The following is a 22,088-nucleotide window of genomic DNA, read 5'->3' on the forward strand; positions in this document are numbered from 1 at the left end:
GAATAAACCAAAAAAAAAAAAAAAAAAATTAAGCTATGATAGAGACCAAAAATACATTACCCCATGCATGCGATTGCGATGAATTGAATGAACCAAGCTGAAATAGATCCGATTAGAAACAATGCTGCCACTATAAACAACGAACAGACGAAAATAAAAAAATTCACAGGGCCTGCTATAAAAAAAACACCAAAATGTTTCAAATTCTTACACGAATCGCAGGGGAAATTTAAGGCAAAGAGATGAAATACCTTAAGATTGAGAGAGAGAAAGTCGGAGCAATCTCTCTCCGGGGAAAAACCTTCCAGAAAATTGGTCCGGTGCCGGAATGGTGAAATTCCCTTTCAATTAATCATTAGATGGCTATTTTATTCTGCTTATATCGTATGTATATACATGATTAGCATGGATTAACATTTTATTTTTGGGCTCATGTTGATTTCTTTTTAAAAACCCTTGGTAATGATTGGTACGACATATAAGGTGTAATAATTTTAAAATAAAATATAGGGTTATTTTGTTTCAATTACTATATTTTATTTTAAGTTTGACTGGAAATATTAATAGTCCTTAAATTTATTTTATCATAACATCTCATATGTAATAAAATAATTTATTTTGAGATAATTAGTTACGAAAATAATTTGTTCCTAATTAAACGGCTCCAATAAAATTTAGGAGATTTATGTAAGTTAGTTCATAAGAAAATCACCTAGCTATGCTATAAAGAAAATATTATTAATTTTTATAGTAATAAAAATGAAAAATACAAAATGTAACTATCCCCCCAACCCACTCTATATATCTCTCTCTTATTCTTTGTATTTTTTTTCTCACATTCCTCTTTCTTTCTTTATAATTTTCATTAAAAAATTTCTCTAAATATTTATATCTTCCAATTGTTTGGAATTCCATTCAAATGATGAATTATTTTCATAAAGACAAAACTGTATTTGATCTTATAGTATTAATTAAATACAAATTTTATATATAATAAGCCACAATCCAACTATGATTGTAACTATCTTGTTAGCTTTCAACAAAAAGCTAATAAGATTTTTAGTTATATATTTATTATTTAGTTAAATAATAAATATGTCATTTCTATATATATTTATTACTCATTCCTTTTGAATTTGTTAATCTGATTTTGATCTGACACATAGTTTACGAAAGTAAATTAGATTTTGAGAAAAAACATTAAGTGATACTTGAAGTTGTCCCAGATTTTCAAAAAGACACATTAACTTTGAATGCGTCCTATTACCCCACAAAACATTCAAAATCACAATAAATACACATTTTTTACACAATATTTCCACTTTGGACAAAAATATCCTTCGAATGTGCAATTTCTTCAAAACAGAAAGTCGGACCCATTATTGATGTATTCAAGGATGCTTTGGTCATTTCCTATGATGAATTCGTTTTGTTTGTTTCTTTTAAATTTATTTTACTATACTAAATAATTCTATAAAATATTATGAATCACGATAATTAATTACTTAAATATTTAAAAGATATAAAAATATATAAAAGATCTGATTGACTCTTCAAATTTTACCGGTGACACATAAATTGGGACAAATGAAATAATATATATTATTTGAAAATTTCTTAGAAAGTACTATAAATTACAGTAATTAACAGCTAGAAATATTTCAAAGACAAAAAAAATTGATTGAATCTCAAAATTTTTTTAGTACTACATAAATTGAGAAAGAAGAAATGACCTCTATTATTTGAAAATGGCGTAAAAGTATTACAAATCATATAATAAGAATTAACAATTTAAAATTTTAAAAGACTTTAATGTTTTATACTTATTCTATTTCCACTTTGGACAAAAATATTCTCCCAATATGCATATTTTTTTAAAGAAAAAGTGGGACCCATCATTGATGTATTCAAGGATGCTTTGGTAATTTTTCTATGATAAATTCGTTTTGTTTGTTGTTTAATTTTTTTAAAAATAATTGTATAAAATATTATAAATCATAATAATTATTTACTTAAATATTCAAAAGATATAAAAATATGTAAAAGATCTGATTAACTATTCAAATTTTATCGGTGACATATAAATTGGACAAATGAAATAATATATATTATTTGAAAATTACTTAGAAAGTACAATAATTTACAGTAATTAACAATAGAATATTTTAAAGACAAAAAAAATTGATTGAATCTCAAAATTTTATTAGTACCACATAAATTGAGAAAGAAGAAGTAGCATTTATTATTTCAAAATTACGTAAAAGATATTACAAATCATACAACAATAATTAGCAATTTAGAATGTTAAAAGACATCAATTTTTTTTTACCATAGTTAACAATAATTAAAAATTTACACTATTTTAAATTAATATTAAAATTTGATTAACTCTTTAATTTTGTCTTTGCCACATAAATTGAAATAAAAAATAATATATATTGGGCCCGTGCTAGCACGGGCTCCGATGTCTAGTTTATCTAATAGACAAAAAGAGAGGGTGCTTCTTATCCTTTTTCATTTTCTTACTTTTCTAAAAATAGCGGTCTAGTTGGAGGAATTTGTGCCATTGTTGGGTTTGAACAGAAATTAATAATTCAAACCAAAAAAATTATTTACCTGTAACTGATTATTGATTTAGCAATTTGATCATAGTTTTGATTTTGTTTTATATTGGGTTATCAATTTTTTAAAGTTTTGAGTTTTTTTCTTAGCGATTTAATTGATAATAATAAATTATATTCATACCAGTTAGTATATAGAGTCGTTGGCTTAGGAATTAGTATCATGCTTTCATTTTTTAACAGTCTCAAACTCTCGATTATTCTATAATGTGCTAGTATTTTCTTTTGCAAGATACAATCTTTTAACTCATGTGCATGGTTCATTTGGTTTATCACTTTTTTCTAAACTGATTTTCAATGATTTTTTATGTGTGAAATATTAAAGACTAAACATATAACTGAACCGATAATGATCAATAGAAAATAAACTCAATAATTGCACTACAACAAAAACACATTTTAGCGGCAATAAATGTACATATTAAGCAAATAGTGTTAAAGTATTTACCGACATTAGTTAATTGCCATTGGATCCAATGTCGCTAAAGGCTTTAGGGACATATACAAAGAGTGCTAATTGCCGCTAAAAGTACATATTTTGTGGCAATTAAGTTATTGGCGTTAATTAATTACCGCTACAGATCATTTTTTATGTAGTGTTGGTAAGTTGATATCTTAACAATTTAGCATATTTACAAATTGATAAGTTAAATCGACAAACTTCAAAATCGAATCAAATCGATAGATACACAACTCTATTTGAAAGGCACCAATTCGTTATCATTCCACTGCTAAGAAGGAGTTGTTCGTTTTTCTGTGAAACTAGCCTCATACAGTCCACTCCGCTTTTAGCAATCAAGTAGCCCATACATTCAATTGGGTCACACGATCCAACTCTAAGGCTGATAGACATTAGCCCACCAAGCCCAATCAGCTAGGACAGCCCAAAGTAGATTTCTAATTCCATATTATTCTTTTAAAATTAAGATTATATATTTTTAATCTGCTGTAAATGATGACTATACTTAGAAAATTGTCGCTAGTGGTGCCTTTAGGTTGTGTTTCAAGTATTTATATATGTCTTAATTAGAGGTGTCAAATGATCGGTTATATTAAATTTGAGAATGTTAAAATAGATTTAGTTAATAAATAAGTAGTTCATCGCTTAAATATCAATTGGTATGAAGCTCGTTAGATGGAAATTAATTAAAAAATTAGGTTATAATTCAATCCGTTCAATTCTTACTATATTTAAAATTCAATGTTTGTTTTCTTATAGTTTATCTGAGTAGCTAATAAAATTTATTTTGTGGGGTGACTTTCCTTGAATGAGAAATTTGGACGAACTTGTTAGACTAGGGGCTAGAGTTGACGTCAACTTCCTTTTGTGTATAATATTTTGGTATGAAATTTCCTTATTATTATTATTATTATTATTATTATTATTATTATTATTATTATTATATAACACACGTGAGAGTTGAGATGATAATACTAGATTTTGTCTATATCTTACAACTGTTTCAGCATCATAAGAAAATTTCATGTGTATCAGTAAAAATGATTTATTTGCCAGCTTTTTTCACTATGTTTCCAAAAATAAAAATAAAAATAATCTGCCTTAGGTAATATTATCATAATATGATTAACCTCCAAATTTGAAATAATTGATTACCACAATTCATGCAGTATAAAAAAACATGAAACCTTGTGATTTAAAAATAAAAAATTCCACAAAGCATCATTTTTTAGTCAATAGATGTTTTATTATCTTTGCAATGAAAAGAATAAAGGTAAAGAAATATAATACTTTGTTTTGTGGGAAGTATAAACACAAATAGTCTTTAGATAAATATTTAGTGGCAATAGTACCAGGATAAGTTATCCTTCCCAATGGATGGTATAATAATTCCATCATAATTTGTCATGGGATAAATTTATTAGATGACAAAACTACCCTTCAAACCCTTTGATTATCACTGTTCACATTAACCAAGTACATTCCCCATGTAAATAGCACAATCTTTTGAAATTCTTGCTTAGTTTTGAAAAAAAAAAACCTCACATTTCCTTATCAATTGCTTCATGATTTTGTGCTCTTCGGTTTCATTTATTTTTATTATATATATGTATAGTCATCCACGTTTTAGACATAGTTCTATTTTGCTTTCTTCCAATGCTTCCTGCTAGTATTTGGAATGAGTTTTAACCGTGTTGCTCTGTTTGGTTATTATTTTTAGTACAACAAACCAAACAATCAATAAGAAATAATGTTAGATTAATTAATCTCAACATAACTTATCTCAACCTAACTTATCACAGCATAACTTGTATTCAAATAAAAAGAAAAATGTATTTGTACCGATAAAAAAATAGATTTCACGTATATCTCAATCAAAAAATCTAACTCGAGAAATAAAGATAGTTTAAGATCATACGAAGAAATTAAATTATCCTTGTACCACCACAAAAAACATAAGGAAGAACTTCATTTTAGGAACAATCGTATCTGAATATACAAAACATTCTAATGTAATGTTCATTCATCACGATTTACTACCAAATTGGTTAGAACCTAAAATTTCTTCTCTTAATTGCTCTTTGTTTTTCTTTTCTTTTATACTTTATCAATAAGAGAATTCCATGCGATGCACACTCTCTTTGAGAATTCCACTACTGTACAAAGCTGTAGGATTTGCTGGCATATCCAAAATCTTCTTCCCACAAGATTTTCTATATAGTCTTCTTCTGTACTCCTCGCCATTTTTGCCTGAATCTCTCACATCTGCAGCAAAATGAACCCTTTTCTTCTTCGAATTCATCTTCTTTTCCCCTGTCACAGTTAAACGATATGAATTTTGATTAATTATATTGACACAAGAAGACTTTAAAATTTACGATATCAGAAATATTAAATCAATTTAATTTAAAAAATTAATCAAATTAACTCAGATAAGGAAAAGAATCTTGATAACTCAGATGTTTGACTATCTGAACTTTCGGTGAATATTCGATTCTCCACGTATAATCCCATCCCTACCAGCCCCAATTTTACAAACAAACAAAAAAGGTTAAAAAAAAGAAAAAGTAGTAACCTAATTTTCCAAGAAGTTGGAGAAATAAAAATGGTAAGTATTTATTTACCTGAAGATAAGCAAGATTTGAGAAAAGTATTTTTGTGTGGAGAATTTCGATCATTCTTGGTAACTTCAAGCTCTGCATTTGGAAAATAATTTTCCCGAAGAAGATCAAAGAGAACGATAATGCCGGCTGAAACGGCTACAGCTGTTGCCAAAAAAACGGCTTGTGAGCCCATCGAATAGGACATAGCCGGTTGGCTTGCAATTGATACTTGTTGTTGCAGTGAGCCGTCAGAGAGAAGTTGATGGATAGAGTAGGTTGGAATCTGGATATGATCGGCTTACTCTTATATATATATGGAGTGTATAATAAATGTACAAACAAAAAATTAAATATAGCTAGTATGAATTTTTATTCAGTCAATTAAAGTTTGTTAATCATAAATAGTGACGTTGAATTCCACATTGGTCATAGATGAAATTTTCCTTTCAATTAAAAATACTTATAACCATTTAATTTTAAGTTAAACAATAAAAAAAGAGTCAAAAAGTTAAAAAATATTATATCTGTTTACCTTTACTTGTCACTTATTCTTAAAATAGATTTTCATTTTTATTTGTCACTTTTGACATTTCAAGAACAAACAATTATTCTTTTCCATGTTTTACCCTTACGCGTTAAATACTTATTCTCTAAATCATTTTTAAGACCTAATATTAAACATCATTTAATAGGGATAATTTGGTAAAATACCTATATCAATAATTCTTTTTTAAAAGTGTACATGTCAAGTCAAACAGTGATAAGTAAAAATAAACGGAGACTCTAAGTCGACATATGATTTTGGATATTCTTACGTTTTGAAGTTGAATGATTAGATTTAAATTAATTTTTTTTTATCAACTAGTAATTTATGTTATGATAAATATAAATAAATTTTAAATATGTACTCTCTAAAATTAGTGGAAATGAGTTTGGGTTTTGGTCAAGAGGTTTATGTTTCAATAGTGCACCGCACGTAACTATGAGTTGCGTAAAGTTGGGCAGTGAGATACACACTTCCCACAACTACAAGCTAAGGTCAATTTGTGTGTTTAAAATGTTGATGTGGCCATACATAGTTAAGGGAATTAGATCCGGTTTCACATTGTTGTTGGAGGATCAGAAATATTTATTTTGAAATATATATATTTTTGTTGAAAAATTAAGTATTTGACAAATCAGTAAAATTGTTTTTAAATATAGTTAGAAATAGTTTTTCTACGGTTGAAAAGAAGCTAAAAATTTCTGCTTTTAAAAAATAACAGAAGTAGAAACAAAAAATTATTTTTCTCAAGAATAAAATATTCTTTTTATATATACATATTTACCAAAAAATTTATTTTATATTTTTATATAATAAATTTTATAATTTATTTTCCGTTTATATATTATACATTATTTTACATATTATTTTGCAGAACTAGAAAATTGGTAACAACAATATTTTTATAAGATAAGAAAACAGAAAAGGAAAATTAACAATTAAAGATTCTAGCCCCCAAAAAAGGTATAATATTAATTGAAAGTTTAACATGTACTTAATAAAAATAAAAGTTTAAATAACTTTTTTATAATAGATATTTAAAATAGTTTCTCTCTATAAAATAATTTTAATATTAGAAGTATATTGATTGTTGTCATTTTATGTAATTTCACTCTCAAAACCACTTTTAAAAAAAGATCAATCAAACACAATTTGCTTATAAAAAACATTTTTCAAATGAATTAACCAAACACAAATTATTATTTTTAAAAAATATTTTTCTTAAAAGCCATTTTTAAAAAGTGTTTCTAAAAATAAGTTGTTTCCAGCAGCAATGTCAAACATGCTCTTGAAAAGGTGAAGAATTGGAGGAGTCCAGAACCTAAATGATGGATGAAAAAAGAAAAAGTGATTAAACCCATATTCGTGCCAAAAAATCTCATAGGGAGCTCTTGAAGTTACAATACCTAAATTCTAATTTTTTAAAAGATACATTTTTTTTCAAAATCTAAAATCTTGATTCTATAATACATACAATTTTTCAAGTTTATTTTGTTGGTGTTAATTTTAGGTATGGGAAGTTATAAGACACAAATCCTAATTTTTAAGTTACATTTTTCATAATTCTATTGGTACATATATTATTTTAAAATTACAAGAGTTACCTTAATTTTTAGAACTTATATTTTTTAAGATCTAAACCCTAATTTTATTAGTACATATATTTTCAAGATCTAAACCCTAAGTTTATTAATACGTGAGTTTTTTTTAATAATATTTTAGGTCTGAAAAATCGATTTAATCCCTAAATTTTAGTGTGATTAATTCATACCCTTTTTTGGGTAAGTTGGAAGTTTGACATTGGCTATCAAATGATTCATAACTTTTTTCTTGGTAAGTTTGAAGTTTGTTGTTGGTTAATCATCAATCCTAATTAAACTAAGTAACGGTTAACTAATCAATAATTTTTTCGACTAATTCACATTTACCATATATCATATTCAAAATAAATTAACATTTGACTATATTGAATAAAATTAACATTAACTAAATAACTGCGTTGTATAAGTTTATTGACCATAATAGTTGTTAAGCCTGATTCGTTTATGAAACCTATATCGCTCACTAAAATAATACGATATACCTAATTTTTGTAAACTTTTTTTTTTCAAATATCATTTCAATCACTTATTCTTTTTCCAATCTTTATTTTATTCTGGACTCAAATTAAAGAGACTGAAAGTTCTCGCTAGTTACGTTACAAGTAAATATTTCATCTCGAAATAATTCTATCATTTACTCTTTTTGTTTCAAAAATAAATATGGTTTCTTTAGCAAAAAATCTAATGAAAGGTTTTTAAAATTTATTCGTTATGTTAGGTCTTTTATTGATTTTTATTGCTAAAATAAAACTTACATCTATTGTTGCCTTGTTGGGAAGCGCTGAGTTACAGCTGGAATAAAAAAGGCAATATATAAAGGTGAACATCCACATGGACAGTTTTCTTTGTTTTGAAAATTTATTTTTTATATTCTCATTTTGTTTCTAATAACATACTTTTATATAAAAATAAATTAATTTTTTTTATTTTTATTGGTTTGTCATATTTTTTTATAGTTAGTTTAAAATATATTTTCATATAGTTGACATATCTTTATTTAAGAACAAAATTTAAAATCTTTTTTTACTATTTTAAATTATGTATTACAAGTTAAAATAAGATAAACAAATTAAACGGGAAAAATATGTCATTTAATTGTTGGTTAGAGTCGGATAAATATTAATAATAATATAAAAATTAGTTATGCGAATTTCTAATGGTTAGAATGTTTTTATTTTTCTATTTTTTATTGTTAGTTACATAAGAAAGAAGTTAAATTTAGAAAACAATTGAATCTAGACATACAAAATATTCAGGGTACTTTTCATACATCACGATTTACAACCAAATTGGGAGGGTTCTAAAATTTCTTTTATTTCTACCCCCTCTTCTGTACTCCTCGCCATTATTATTAGAATCTTTCACATCTGCTGCAAAATGAACCCTTTTCTTCTTCCTCCTCGAATTCATGTTCTTTTCACCTATAACATGAAAACTGTCACCTTCAAATAAGCAGTGACAGAGCCAAAATTTGTAATAAGGAGATTAAAAATCTGTAGAAATAAATACATGAAGTAGCCGAAGGGAGTTCAACCTCTAATATATACATAAAAAAATATTTTAATCATGTATTAAACCCCTTAGTACAAAGTGGCTACGCCCCTGCAAACAAGGTCGCTAAATTGCTAATATTCATATTCTAATTTATGTGATATTTTTTAAGAAAAATTACTTAAATACACAACACTTCTTTACCTATTTTCAATATTTTCCTACTCTTTTACTAAAATACAAAAATCCCTTATTTTCCCCCAATTCAACTTAACCGGATACTTTATTAGTTTAAGTATCCGCCTGTTATTAATTAAAGTATATGTGCTGCTATATTATGCATCCGCCCATTAATTAAGTATCCGTACTGCTAACAACTTAATAATTTAAGTATCCGCCCATTATTAATTAAAGTATCCGCGCTGCTATATTAAGTATCCACACTGCTATATTATGTATCCGAAAAACACTAAAAAAAGGAATTTTTGGTAATTAATGAAAGAGTAGGGAAAGAAAGTAATTTATTTCTTATACTATGTCATTTGCTTAATTTTTACTTTTTTTTATTGTTTTTTTTAAGATCCAAACAATGTGAATCTTGACCAATCATCAAATTGACATGACAAGACTTTGCTAAACTTATACTTCCTCTAATCCATATTTCCATATTTAGTGAATTGTTGAGCATAACATATCATTTACTAAAGGACACAAATTAAAGTAAATTTTTCGCTATTACTCATTTAATTATTTTTAAAGTATTTGGGTATTGATAAAAGATGTTTTTTTGCCTAAAACTTCATTAAAAGAAATGCTAAATATGAAAAACAACCCTAATAATTCCAATTTTAAAATTAACCTAATAAGTCGAACAAGGATATGAGTCTTAATAGCTTAATTGATTGTCTACTCGACTTCCATTCTCAATCTTATAATCCCCTCCCCTGCCTGCAAATTGCAATATTCTTTACCAAACAAATTAAAACAAAAAGCGAAAGACGATTGAGTACCTGAAGATAAGCAAGACTTGAGAAGAGGGTTTTGGCGTGGAGATTTTTGATTATTGTTGGTTAGTTCAAGCTCTGCAATTGATAAATACTTTTGGCGAAGAAGATCAAACACAACAATAATGCCCGCAGAAACAACCACAGCTGTTGCCAACACAACGCCTTGTGAGCCCATCAAACAAGACATAATAATAGCAGATTTGAATTGATGAAATTTATCAGAAGAAACACAAAAAGAGAGAATTGATGATTAATTTGTATAGCAATTCATACACGCACACTACTTGTTGTTGTTGCCGTCAGAGAGACAGCAGAGGAATCTGGATATGCTTGGCTACTTTTAAAAAATATATATATTCTATATATAATAAGCCACAATACAATTATCATCGTAACTATCTTGTTAGCTTTCAACCAAAAGCTAACAAATAGACACAACAATAAATACCTAGTATGGGATTTTTAGTCAGTCAAATAAAAAATATTGACGTTGAAGTCCACATCGGTAATCGGTCTAAATTCTGTCTCATTAGTCATTATATATAACTTTTAGTTACATTCGAACTAGTTTTAGGGGTTAAATTAATTTTAATACAAAATGAATACCATTTAAATTCTTAATTTATTTGATATTGGACTCTTACAATAAAAATTGGGTTTTTTTCCATATGATAACGTAACTGCGTAAGTTAAAATTGTAGGAAAGAGAGAAGAAAGTAGTTGGATGGTCAAAGTTTGAGTTGTGTAAAATTGGGCAGCGAGTTCACACTTCCCACAACTACGAGACCAATGGTTTGCTTAAATGAACTCGTTTATTTTACTTATTTATTATACTTCTATTAAATATGATATTTATATTAATTTGTTCAATTTAAAAAATTAAGAAATAATTTAATATTTACTCCTTTTATTTCAAAATAAATATTGCGCTGTGAAAAGGTTTTTTAATTTATTCTTTTATCTAGGTCTTTTAGTTGATTTTTATTGCTAATAAAACTTCTATTCATTAAGGGTTACCACTTGGAATAAAAAAAGGCAATATGTATTAATTTTTTTAAAAAAATGTAGAGAACCATACACTATAAGTAGAAAAGGATTTTATTTATTCTCATCTATAAAAAGTGAAGGTTAACATCCATATGGTACTCTATCCATGTGGACCATGTCTAAATGGCTTGGACTTTTTATCCTTTATCCAAAAAGATTTATCGTTTAATAGTTGATTATAATTATGTAAATGTTAATAATATAAAAAATAGTATATTATTTTATTCAAAATATAATTACGTAAAATTTAATTATTTATATATTAGTTAATATTTCATCTTTTATTCTATATAAAATAATACATAAATTTCCTACTGAATTACACTGATTATGCGAATTTTAAAATTACAAATCAAAACACCATATTAATATTATATCATACATAAATAACTTACCTCCACTTCAACTATCAAACTAATACTCTTACTTATGCAAAATTTGATTCATGCACAACTCATCTCCAAACCAGTACCAACCGACCCCTTGCATGATCCATTGCGGAATGAAATCGAATTATGTTTCTTACGCATGCATAGAATCTTGGATCCTTTTGTAAACTCTGAATGTAGTCAAATAGTATCAATCAATCAATTTAGAAGGGAGTAGTAGGTTGATTGCATTTAGCATTCTAGAAGGGGAATCCTTGACCAAAAGTCCTCTAAGGAAAAACCAAAGTGAGTATTGTTTTGTAGCAATAATAATAATGATAGTTGTGACATCCAATAATAATGTCACCATTTGTTCACATCCCAATAATTCAATTCCAAATTCCCACTTCTACCAACTCTTTATCCATATCGATTGAAAAATAAAGCCATTAAGTGCATGCTTGGATGATTTATTTTAATCATTTTTACTCAAGTCAAAGTTAGTGTTTATTTGAATTGACTTATTTTAGGTATTTTTAAGTTAAAATAACTTTTAAGCAATTTTATAGTGTTTAGGTAAAATTAAAAGAACATAAATTAGAATTTCTAATTTTCATTAAGAATTACTTAATTACTTATTTCTCATATCCTTAAAATTACCATTATCATTATTTCTGCGTGAGTGTGTGTTCAAATGTAACTAGTAAGTTGTAACCCAAAAATCAATCCAAACAAATTTTTAGAAATCCTAACTCATGATCTATGCAGGCTATGCTTATAAGTCATAAGTTATATGTTCATCCAAACCGACTCTAAATACCAAATCGAACAAACGGTAGATCTAGATCATGCCACACGTCTTGAACATAACTTGTGTGGGAAAAGCGATAAGTTAAGTTAAAATGGCATAACAAAGATGAAGTTGAATACAAAAACTCAAAAGGAAAGTATTACAATGCTAATTTTCCAGAGAGATTGCAACCCTTGCAAAACTCACATGTAAAATGTTAAGAACAAACTGCAACAAAGTCTTACAGTCAATAAAGCATCTCATACAAACTCAAGTGCACTATCCAACAAAAAAAAAACAGAAATCTGAAAAAACAACTACTATCATGTATTATTCCACAACAAACTGCACCCTTCAAGTAATTCTCACAAACAAACATGAGAATTATCCTCTATGTAGTGAGGTTAGGAGGAAGGTAGTCAGATTTAGTACCAAGAACCCGGGCCTTGGTGTCGGGGAAAAACTCATGGCCTGGTAGCTCTGTGATATCCCCTTCGCTAGCCACTCCAATAGGGTAGCGGAGCAAGTGACCAGGCAGATCTCTTTCCAGACTCTCACTTGAATACATATCCCAGTATTTATCAGCTATTTGATTCACCTTCCTCACACATTCCTCACTTTCTGGATGTTGGAAGGTCTCATCGAGCATACCAAGGTGCTCGTACCACAATGCCATTCTGAAACCATGAACTTGACCCCTAGCTGGTTCATTGGTGACCAAATGATAAGGCTGGTAGGCTCCCATGGCTATTTCAGAATCTCTAGCACCATCCATAGATCTCTGGTTTATGTTGGCCGATCCAACTATGATGTACTCGTCATCCACTGTTCAGAAATCAAGTTAATTATGAGCTAGTATAACATTTATGCAGTACTTCACACGAAAATGTGCTGGCATAAGCCATGAGAGCAACCTGTGATCATTTTCACTTGGAATGCGCCGACACATTTTCAACACTTACAGAACTGTCCTTCCCTTATATTCAATTCAGAAATTCTCAAAAGTTCATCAAATTAACAAATTAAGAAAATTTGAAGGATCAACAATTTCGATTTCTTCAGTCATTTAAAAACTGTTTAATTACCGACTTATTCTAGACCTCTAGATTTCAATATCAGAAAGCTAATAATATGATATAACTACAATTGTAAACCAGTACTTACCAATCATCATCTTGGAATGGACATATATCATGAAACGCCGTGCCTCCTGAGCTCGCATGTAATTAGAATCAGGCTCTGGGCTCTCCGAAGGTTCATATTCTCCACTCTTCTTCACCTCTCGGTTACCAATGCAGAAAAATGTCAAATAATTCCTTGGATCTTCCTCAATACCTTTAGCATTCATTGCTTGAACAATGTACTTATACATCATCTCCATTGTCCTCCTCTGCCAGTCTAATATTGCTTGTACTGATGCACTTTCGGGGATTCCTTCTGGCCACATTGGGACCACAACATAAACAGTAAACCTTTCCCCAGCTTCAATCTTACTGACAATCTTCAATGCAAGTTCCTTTGGAATGACATGCAAAGCACCTACGTCCTCTACCTTGATATCATCACACTGCCAGTCAGCACAGCTTCCAAGAAAATACTGATTTTCAATGTAAATAAATTTTTTTGCTCGACGAATAGCATGAATATAAGCATCTTGGATGCTTCTATCAATTATGTTATCCTTTCCGCTGACAAGACCAGCTTTTGCTGCATCTTCAGGTGTGTCAGGAAATCCAAAAGCAGCCCCCCCATCAATTGATCTGAATAACTGAACATTCCATGTTTCATGATCATCAGGGTACATCACTGGAGATGGCGGAATTATAATATCATCAAGCTCTCTAAAGTTGACAAGAATATCCTTTCCTCCCTGCTTTCTCCATCTCTGCTCAAAGTTAAACAGAACGTCCCAAGCAATTGGGCCTTCAAGCCGAGAGTGAATATCATGCCAAGGCTCCCTTGGTCCACCTTTTGTAATTGAGCCATCAGCGAAATTAGGTTGGTGGAAATCATCATGATGTGCAGTGTCCAATGTCCTAAAAAGCGAATGGAAAGGTGTATCATATCTCCCATCACAAAGATCAATACCTCCCACAAAACTCAGAATTCTCCTCTTTTCCGACTCTCCGCTGGGCAGTGCACTGTCCACTACTATGATTTTCTGGTGATGGGTAAACATGGTAGAGATTTGTATATCTTGGACAAAGCTTCCACCATTATCAGGATTCCGAGGGCAGAGGACACAGTGTACATCAGTACCTTGAAAGAACTGTGCAGTTTCTTGGTCATGAGTGGCCATCAGACCATCCTTCTTCAGCAAACCCACGGACGTCCTATCATCCCAAACAAGCATAAGAACTTTAACACCTTCACTTGCCTTCTTCTTGAGCAGCTCCCCCAACGTGATGTCTCCTCCAGGTTTTTGCCTCCTCGAGTCCCTCACCAAGGTTATTTCAGTATATACTGACCAGCCAGTAATGTAAATCAAGTGCTTTGCATTAGTAATAGCATCAAAGATATCTTCCCAACATCTGTGGGGCTCATAATACTTTCCGCCAGAGAGAGGGATTTTAGGAATAAAATTGTCTGGCACATGAGCATCTTGATACAAGGAAACCCGCGATCCCGCTCTCTGTGAAAAGAAAGTGTAAGGGACACCAGGATATCTAGAGCTTCTAATTCCACGTCCCCAGTTTGGATCTCGACTGACGTCAAAAAACTGTAGCTTGACGTGGATTTTAGAACCTTCTGCTAAAGGATTCTTTTCTTTATCCAGTATCTCAACCCATTTATCAATCTCCTCCCCTTCCAAAAGTTCTTCAACCGGAACATAAGCTCTTCCAATTAAGGATGCACCAAACGGATTGTCATCTTTGATAGTGAATATAACATTTGAAGCCATATGTGCACAGTAAATGTGAAAAGACTCGTACCACCTTGGATTTTTTGGTTCATTTTCAATTATTCTTGTTCTCCCAACCCTAGCCTTCTCCAAATCAATTGTAGCATAAAGTTTTGGAGTTCCTTTTCCAATACCAACTGTCTCCTCAAAATGTTGCTTTATCTGAAATATGAGATTTCAAAATCAAAATTTTCATAAAGGGGCAATCACCCTCACAAAGGACCCTATTCTAGTTAAATCAGGATTAGAATTCCAAATAGATTGCTGTATCAGAAAAAAGGCTAAAAAAGTTATTAAACATCTAACTGCATGTAACAGAAAGTTGGCTATGTTCTATTAGCTATTTATACAAATCATATACAGAGATCAGCAAATTACAGAGATTTATCAATGAAAGATCATTTGATGTTACTTCCAGAAAAGATTCAGAAGTCCATAATTTTAGCTGAAAACATGAGGTGCACTAAATACTGAACTGTACAGTCCAACATTGAACTCAGGGTGTATCGGCCCACACCTCTAGCCTGCTTCCACTTAAATAACACTGTCGATCTTAGTACAACAGATTCACTTGTCTAACAGGCGAATAATTGAGATCAGTTAGCACAAGAGAGCTATTTACATGTATTATTGGGTGAAAAAATCTAATGTATATAGGGCATAGGTAAATTTCTCCATCAGATTTAACCTTATGTTTTTTCGTATGGACAAACTACAAGATTCTGTATCATGGAACTATGCTTGCTCATACGCCACAACCTATGCTCGTGCTGCTGTTGAATTTGAGGGATTGAAAGAATTAGATCATCACAAAGTATACATTCCCTATGTTGATGCTTGAGAGATAAGTTAAGAATCAACAAAATCCGTTTTAACAGATCGATGTAACCAATAATTACCCTTTTATTAGCCTAATTAGCCTCAGGAAATCGCCAAAACCCAATATTTAACCAAATCATATTGTTTTAATCATGGACTCATTTACATTATCCAACTAAAAGTATTGCTAGTCCATCACGGCTTTATGACATTCCGAGAGAAGGCTTAGGCGTAATCACAAGGAAACTACTAAAGTTCACAACTGGTGTAAAAATATCACTACAACTTAGCAGCTAACAAAAGTAGCATTCTTCATGGTAGATGAGTGTTAGCCCTTCAAACAAATAGTACTAATTTGGGAACAACTGATCCAATCTTCCATACTAGCATACTCAATTCAAGCAAAACATAAGGGGAAAAACAAAAAACTGAAATTGAACGCAATTGACCTCGCGATCCAAGTCAATCAAGAACATAGATCATAAGTATACCCACCTTGCTAAAGAAATGCCCACCCTCCTCCTCACCCTGCAGATTATCGACCTCAAAGATCGTGACATGTAGAGTTCCATGAAGCTGAATCTGAGCCATTTTTCACCTGTTTATCCAAAGATTTTAAAAAAAAAAAAAACATTACACCCTCAACCATAAAATTAACAGCAAAACATCAAACCCACAAAAGTTGTACTATAAACACAAACAATCAACTATGTCTAGATTTAACTCAAAAAGAAAAACACACACCAGAAAAGATTAAACCTTTGTCAAAATGAGGTCAGAAAAATCAAGAAAGTAAAACTAGAAGTTAAGAAGAAGAAGAAGATCTGAAATCTTACACCGACAAAGCCAAAATTGAAGTGTCAATCAAAGAAAAGAAGAGAGAATATGATCCAATCTTGCTTGTAGGATGAATAAAGGTATATTTTTTAATGTATATAAAAAGTTGTGAGAACGAGGGGAGCAGTAAGTATCCTTTTTATTAATAGTATATCCTAGATTTAAGGACTGGATTGGATCTTTATGCTCTATGCAAATATTCTACTCCAATTTAGATCTGTATACACACTACGGGAATTTCAGTAGTTGGGCTATTAAACTTCGTCTCGTTAATGAGGGTTTAATTTCGCTGTTAAATTTTACTTCAATTTTGATCTGTACACACTTTATACAGTTCAGTTCACATCTAGTGCAGTTGAAAATCAGAAAAACTTTAGTCAATTGATGATCCTGAAAATTACCACCAATAACTGGAAATTCTGCCTTTTGGAAAGAAAATGTAAAGGTTGATTTCTGACTGTTCACAGACCTCCGTGCAATTTGATCAATTTGACAAATTGCTTGTTTTTCTCTAATCGTCAATTGTTTATCTAATAGATATTTATAAATTCATTTTAGATTTTACACGCCCATAATTTGAGGATATATTGAAGCAAAATGAAAAAAAAAACTAATTATTTTTTAAAATATTGGACAAAGTCTTAATATGCAGAGACACAAGCTACTATTGTAGACTTATTTGCATTTACAATTTGATGGTGAATTTTTTGCTCATTAGTATATATATAACTTTTAACTATGTGTATATTGTATTTTAATTGATTCTGCTTAGGTGGATGTGGATTTGTATTTTTAAGCACAAGTAACGTCTTTTTTTGACTAATAAATGATCAAAATGTGTTTTAAAAATAAAATTGATTACTAAGTTCAAGACTGTTGATTTCCCTTTTTCTCTCTCCGTTTTATATTAGAGTTGTTGATTATTGTTCATTTTATGTCCAAAAATATCCAAAAAAGTCATCAAGGAAAATATTAGGCCACGTGTAGTGTCTTAAGACTAAACTGAAAGGTTTACGCGTTTTTGCCGTCGACATGTCAACTTTGCTCGAAAGTGATTTCTATTTTATTATTTTCCAAAAAAAAAAAATCTATTATATCCTTAATTAATTATATTTAAAAGAAAAAAGAATTCCTTGAAAATCTTAAATTTTTAATTCATTTAGTTCATAATTAATAGGGGTAAAATGATAAACTCACTACGTCAATAATTATTTTCTTAATAGGTATGTCAATTTAAAAGTGGACAAGTAATTAGAAACTGAGGGACTACCATATAAATAAACGAAGCAATTAACTTGACTTTTGACACACGGATTGAACACTCGTATCTTAAAAATGGAATTTTGCTAAATTTATAAAAGATAATTAAGTTCATGGACACTGATCGATTTGACAAAATTAACCAAAGTAGCATATAACACATCCATAATTGGATCGGTCAGACAAAAGTATTTGAGGTTCATTTTTGGATAACGATTTACTAAATAATTCTCTTTTTATGTTTTAATAATTTTCTATGATTTTTTGAATCACATATTAAATTTTGTTTTAAACTAATTGAAACTTTTATAAGAAAATGTTAAACCACGGATTTCAATAATATTTTATAACGATCATCTTGTGATCCCGATTAATGAGCCAAGGTTTAACTTACCGTACATTTCTTCAAATTGAGCACTTTATTATTAAGGGAATCTTCACAAACACTCAGTCAATAAGGTATTTTGAGACTAAAGAGTCATTCATATACTCAGTCATGCATTTTAATTAGTAATATTATGTTAATGTCAACAAAGAATTAGAAGACCTACTGATATATTTTTAAGAAATCATATTTTAAAAACTTCAGTTCTATGTTTACATTTGTAATTTAGATTCGGGAAGTGTATATCAACTTTACGATTCAAAATTTTGTTAAGATTAAGTTAATTTTACTATATTTATGAAAACTTGTTTTGTATCAGATTAAGCAAGTTAAGCTACTAATCAATATTTAGGTCATCTTTAATCTGAATTATTTCAACCTAAATAAACTTTAGATATGATTGAACAAGGCTGATGATTGATTCAATTTAGCGGAAATTCTATATTCATCGGCCCTACTTATTTAGTTTTTTTTTTTTTTCCACCCGGTGTTCGATGCCCACATTGAAACTCTGATTAAATCGGGATCGCGATCCGCAGGGCCCATTCAAGGGTGGCGCTCCAAACATAATTTTCTTCATACTCAAGGCTCGAACCGAGTCCTCTGATTAAAGGTGAAACACTTTCACCAGTGAATCATAACTCTTGTTGGTGCTCTACTTATTTAGTTATGGTACACGAAAGTCAAATAAATCAAAAGGTTGTAAATGAAGCTTGGGGGTGGGGGAGGTTCATTTGCGTAATAATATTTGTATTGTAATTTTATTAATTCAAAATCACATCAAATAAAATTAATTCATGAATAATATTTTTTATTAATCAAGAACTTTTTTATACTCGAAATTTAAATTCGAATTTTTTTAATTAAATGAGGAATACTCACATTAATGGCTCACATCTTTAATAGTTGGAAGACCCCATTAACAACAAGAGTAGTGCTAAATGGCAAGACACTTTTTTGGCATGAATTGGCAAGACATGGCGAAATGACCAAATAGCCCTTAGGTGACAAAATCACTTGTGGTTTTCCCCCCAAAATAGAAAACCAATCTTTGACTTTTTCTCTCTTACTTTCTCTCTCTCTTACTTTACTCATCTTTTTTGCTTTACTTCACTCATTAGTTTTATTTTATTTTGTTGTTAGATTTATATAATTTTAACAAAATGAATCTGAATAGTCAATTAAAGGAAGTATTGAATAATGTTTTGGGTTTAGATGAGGATGATAGTTTGTTGTCCCAAAATCATGAAGATTTTGATGGCGCATACGATAGGCTTGAAAGAAAAAATTAAAAAAATCTCGTGACCTATAGACTTAAAAAAAATACCTAAAATTGGGAACCTAAACTTAGATTCGAACTCGTGATATATAGATTATTCGTTTAAGCTTTAACTATTTGCGCTGCAATAGCATTCATTCATAATTACGAAAGAAAATGTATTTACTCTCTTTCATATTAGTTGTTTATTGAATTTCACTAGTAAATTTAAAATGAGATATTGTCAATAAATATAGTCTAATAACTATTAAATGTGAAGATAATTTGATCAAAGGTTGACATGTACCATAATTAATTGTATTACCCAATTAAAACTTGATCATGCATATATAATCGCATTCAATTAACTTGTATTTGTGACAGAGCATAACTCATGTAATACTATATCCATTACATTTATTTTAATCATAATGATTCAACTTATAATAATGAAAAATCTTCAATTTTTGTGAAACAATCCAAATATAAACTTTTACATTCTTATTTACCAAAAAAAAATGAATTTAAAAATTATTTAAATCCTAAAAGTTTCAAATAGTCTAATTTTTTTTAAAAGACCTAAAATTGGGACATAACCTAGATTCGAACTCGTGACCTATAGACTATTCGTTTAAGCTTTAACCATTCGCGTTGCAATATCATTCGTTCATAATTACGAAAGGAAATGTATTTACTGTCTTTCATATAAGTTGCTTAATGGATATCACTAGAAAATTTAAAATATGATATTATCAATAAATATAGTCTAATAACCCATAATATGTGAAGATAAATTGATCAAAAATTGACATGTACCATAACTAATTGTATTATCCGAATATTGATCATGCTTATATAATCGCATTCAACTAACTTGTATTTGTGAGAGAGCATAACTCATATAATACTATATCTATTACATTTATTTTCATCATAATGATTCGACTTATAATAGTGAAAAATCTTCAATTTTTGTGAAACAATTCAAATATAAACTTTTACAATCATATTTACCAAAGTAATATAAAATTAAAAATTATTTAAGTACTAATAGACATTGATTTTTTAGGATAAATTTTTACATTCTATTATTTTACTAATAAATGGTCCGTAATGATTTTATGTATAACCTTCTTCAAAACTGAAAAAAAAGTAATTGTTCTCTTTATTAGTATTCATGTGTTTCACTTTATAATAATCAAATTTTATTGCATTTACTTCGTAGTTTAATTTATAGTTTTATTTTGATAATGTTAATAGTGCTTTTTCTTGTTGATATGACTCGTAATTTTATTGATTATTTTTATTTAAATCAAATATTAACAAGACATCTTAATATATCGTCGATAAATAATAAAATCATTAGAAATAATTTATCATATTTCTTTAAAATGATTAAATTCTTAGATAATGTGTAATTTTTTTTTTTTGAAGGATCCTATATAGATGTACCTTATAAAAAATTTATAGTATCGTATATTTTTGAGAAGTCCACAAAAATTAAATAGCAAGAAAAATAAAAAAAGGTTAAAGTGATGAAAAATTTCACCTAGCTTGAATTTTCAGAATAAAATATCGTATAAATTGACAGAAAGAATATGTATTTATATAGGTATTTATGGATGTTTTCCGTTTATTTAATTTCATGAAATTAGTATAAAAACTTATGTAATTATTTATCAAAAACATTGATGCTCTTTCTGTTATATTTTCTTTTTGAAATTAGTATCAAAATTTATGCTATTTTTTTTTACAAATCTCGTAAGAAATTATAAATAAAATGATAGCTTTACTAATTTACATTTAATTTTTTAAAATTTATAAATTTTATTTACACTTACAAAAAGAAAAAAAATGTTATAATAAAAAAAAATTGTAATTAATTATATTTTATAAATTAACAAATAATTTTATCTAACTATTTTTGTAATATAAATAATTAATTTTAAAATGTTAGAAATAGAATGAATATTTTCTTTTTGGATTTCCCATTAAAATTATACAAGTATGGAAGTAGAGAAATTTGAAACATTAATTTGAAAAGAAAAGTCAAAGAAAAAGAAGTAAAAAAAAAAAGTAGGAAAGAGGAGAAAAA

At 28.9% G+C, this 22,088-nt stretch overlaps 3 protein-coding genes across 12 annotated transcripts in view; all 3 read right to left on the reverse strand.

Annotated features, from left to right (window-relative positions):
• The window catches only part of LOC125874647 (uncharacterized), a 13,154-nt gene extending 12,769 nt beyond the window's left edge, over window positions 1-385 (reverse strand). For 2 of the 9 annotated variants that reach the window (XM_049555631.1, XM_049555623.1), the window contains exons 1-2: window positions 252-376; window positions 61-172 (exon numbers count right to left, since the gene is read on the reverse strand). In XM_049555631.1, coding sequence (XP_049411588.1) covers window positions 61-65 — 5 coding nt within the window. In that variant the 5' untranslated portion in view covers window positions 66-172; window positions 252-376. Of the gene's footprint in view, window positions 1-60; window positions 176-251 lie in introns of all 9 variants that reach the window. The other 7 variants (XM_049555630.1, XM_049555622.1, XM_049555625.1 and 4 more) reach the window with 6 other exon arrangements.
• A 4,647-nt stretch (window positions 386-5,032) lies between these two features.
• LOC125873438 (uncharacterized) lies at window positions 5,033-10,590 on the reverse strand. Its single transcript, XM_049554376.1, has 5 exons — window positions 10,331-10,590; window positions 9,115-9,250; window positions 8,585-8,621; window positions 5,706-5,967; window positions 5,033-5,394 (listed from the first exon to the last, which is right to left on the reverse strand). The coding sequence occupies exons 1-5, from the start codon at window positions 10,512-10,514 to the stop codon at window positions 5,189-5,191; spliced, it is 825 nt and encodes a 274-aa protein (XP_049410333.1). The 5' UTR covers window positions 10,515-10,590; the 3' UTR covers window positions 5,033-5,188.
• Window positions 10,591-12,693: 2,103 nt separating this feature from the next.
• Window positions 12,694-17,317, reverse strand: LOC125874253 (phospholipase D alpha 1). 2 transcript variants are annotated; one of them, XM_049555098.1, is made up of 4 exons: window positions 17,090-17,317; window positions 16,749-16,851; window positions 13,697-15,596; window positions 12,694-13,357 (listed from the first exon to the last, which is right to left on the reverse strand). In XM_049555098.1, exons 2-4 carry the CDS (start codon window positions 16,842-16,844, stop codon window positions 12,924-12,926), a joined length of 2,430 nt encoding a protein of 809 aa, XP_049411055.1. In that variant the 5' UTR covers window positions 16,845-16,851; window positions 17,090-17,317; the 3' UTR covers window positions 12,694-12,923. The 2 variants fall into 2 exon arrangements, with proteins under 2 accessions (XP_049411055.1, XP_049411056.1); XM_049555099.1 differs by having other exon boundaries at window positions 16,998-17,137.
• Between the last annotated feature and the right edge of the window lie 4,771 nt (window positions 17,318-22,088).

This window comes from Solanum stenotomum, chromosome 8, assembly GCF_019186545.1.
Source record: "Solanum stenotomum isolate F172 chromosome 8, ASM1918654v1, whole genome shotgun sequence".
Taxonomy (NCBI): Eukaryota; Viridiplantae; Streptophyta; class Magnoliopsida; order Solanales; family Solanaceae; genus Solanum; species Solanum stenotomum.

Excerpts from the sequence above, each read along its gene's own strand:
- LOC125873438 (XM_049554376.1), bottom strand. The coding sequence starts at position 10,514 with ATGTCTTGTTTGATGGGCTCACAAGGCGTTGTGTTGGCAACAGCTGTG. Across the intron at positions 8,622-9,114 it reads TTTAGAACCCTCCCAATTTG|CTGTAACTCAGCGCTTCCCA; the intron begins GTTGTAAATCGT and ends TTTTTATTCCAG. Across the intron at positions 5,395-5,705 it reads CAAATCTTGCTTATCTTCAG|GGGAAAAGAAGATGAATTCG; the intron begins GTAAATAAATAC and ends TAACTGTGACAG.
- LOC125874253 (XM_049555098.1), bottom strand. The coding sequence starts at position 16,844 with ATGGCTCAGATTCAGCTTCATGGAACTCTACATGTCACGATCTTTGAG. Across the intron at positions 15,597-16,748 it reads GTGGGCATTTCTTTAGCAAG|ATAAAGCAACATTTTGAGGA; the intron begins GTGGGTATACTT and ends CTCATATTTCAG. Across the intron at positions 13,358-13,696 it reads CCATTCCAAGATGATGATTG|TGGATGACGAGTACATCATA; the intron begins GTAAGTACTGGT and ends ATTTCTGAACAG.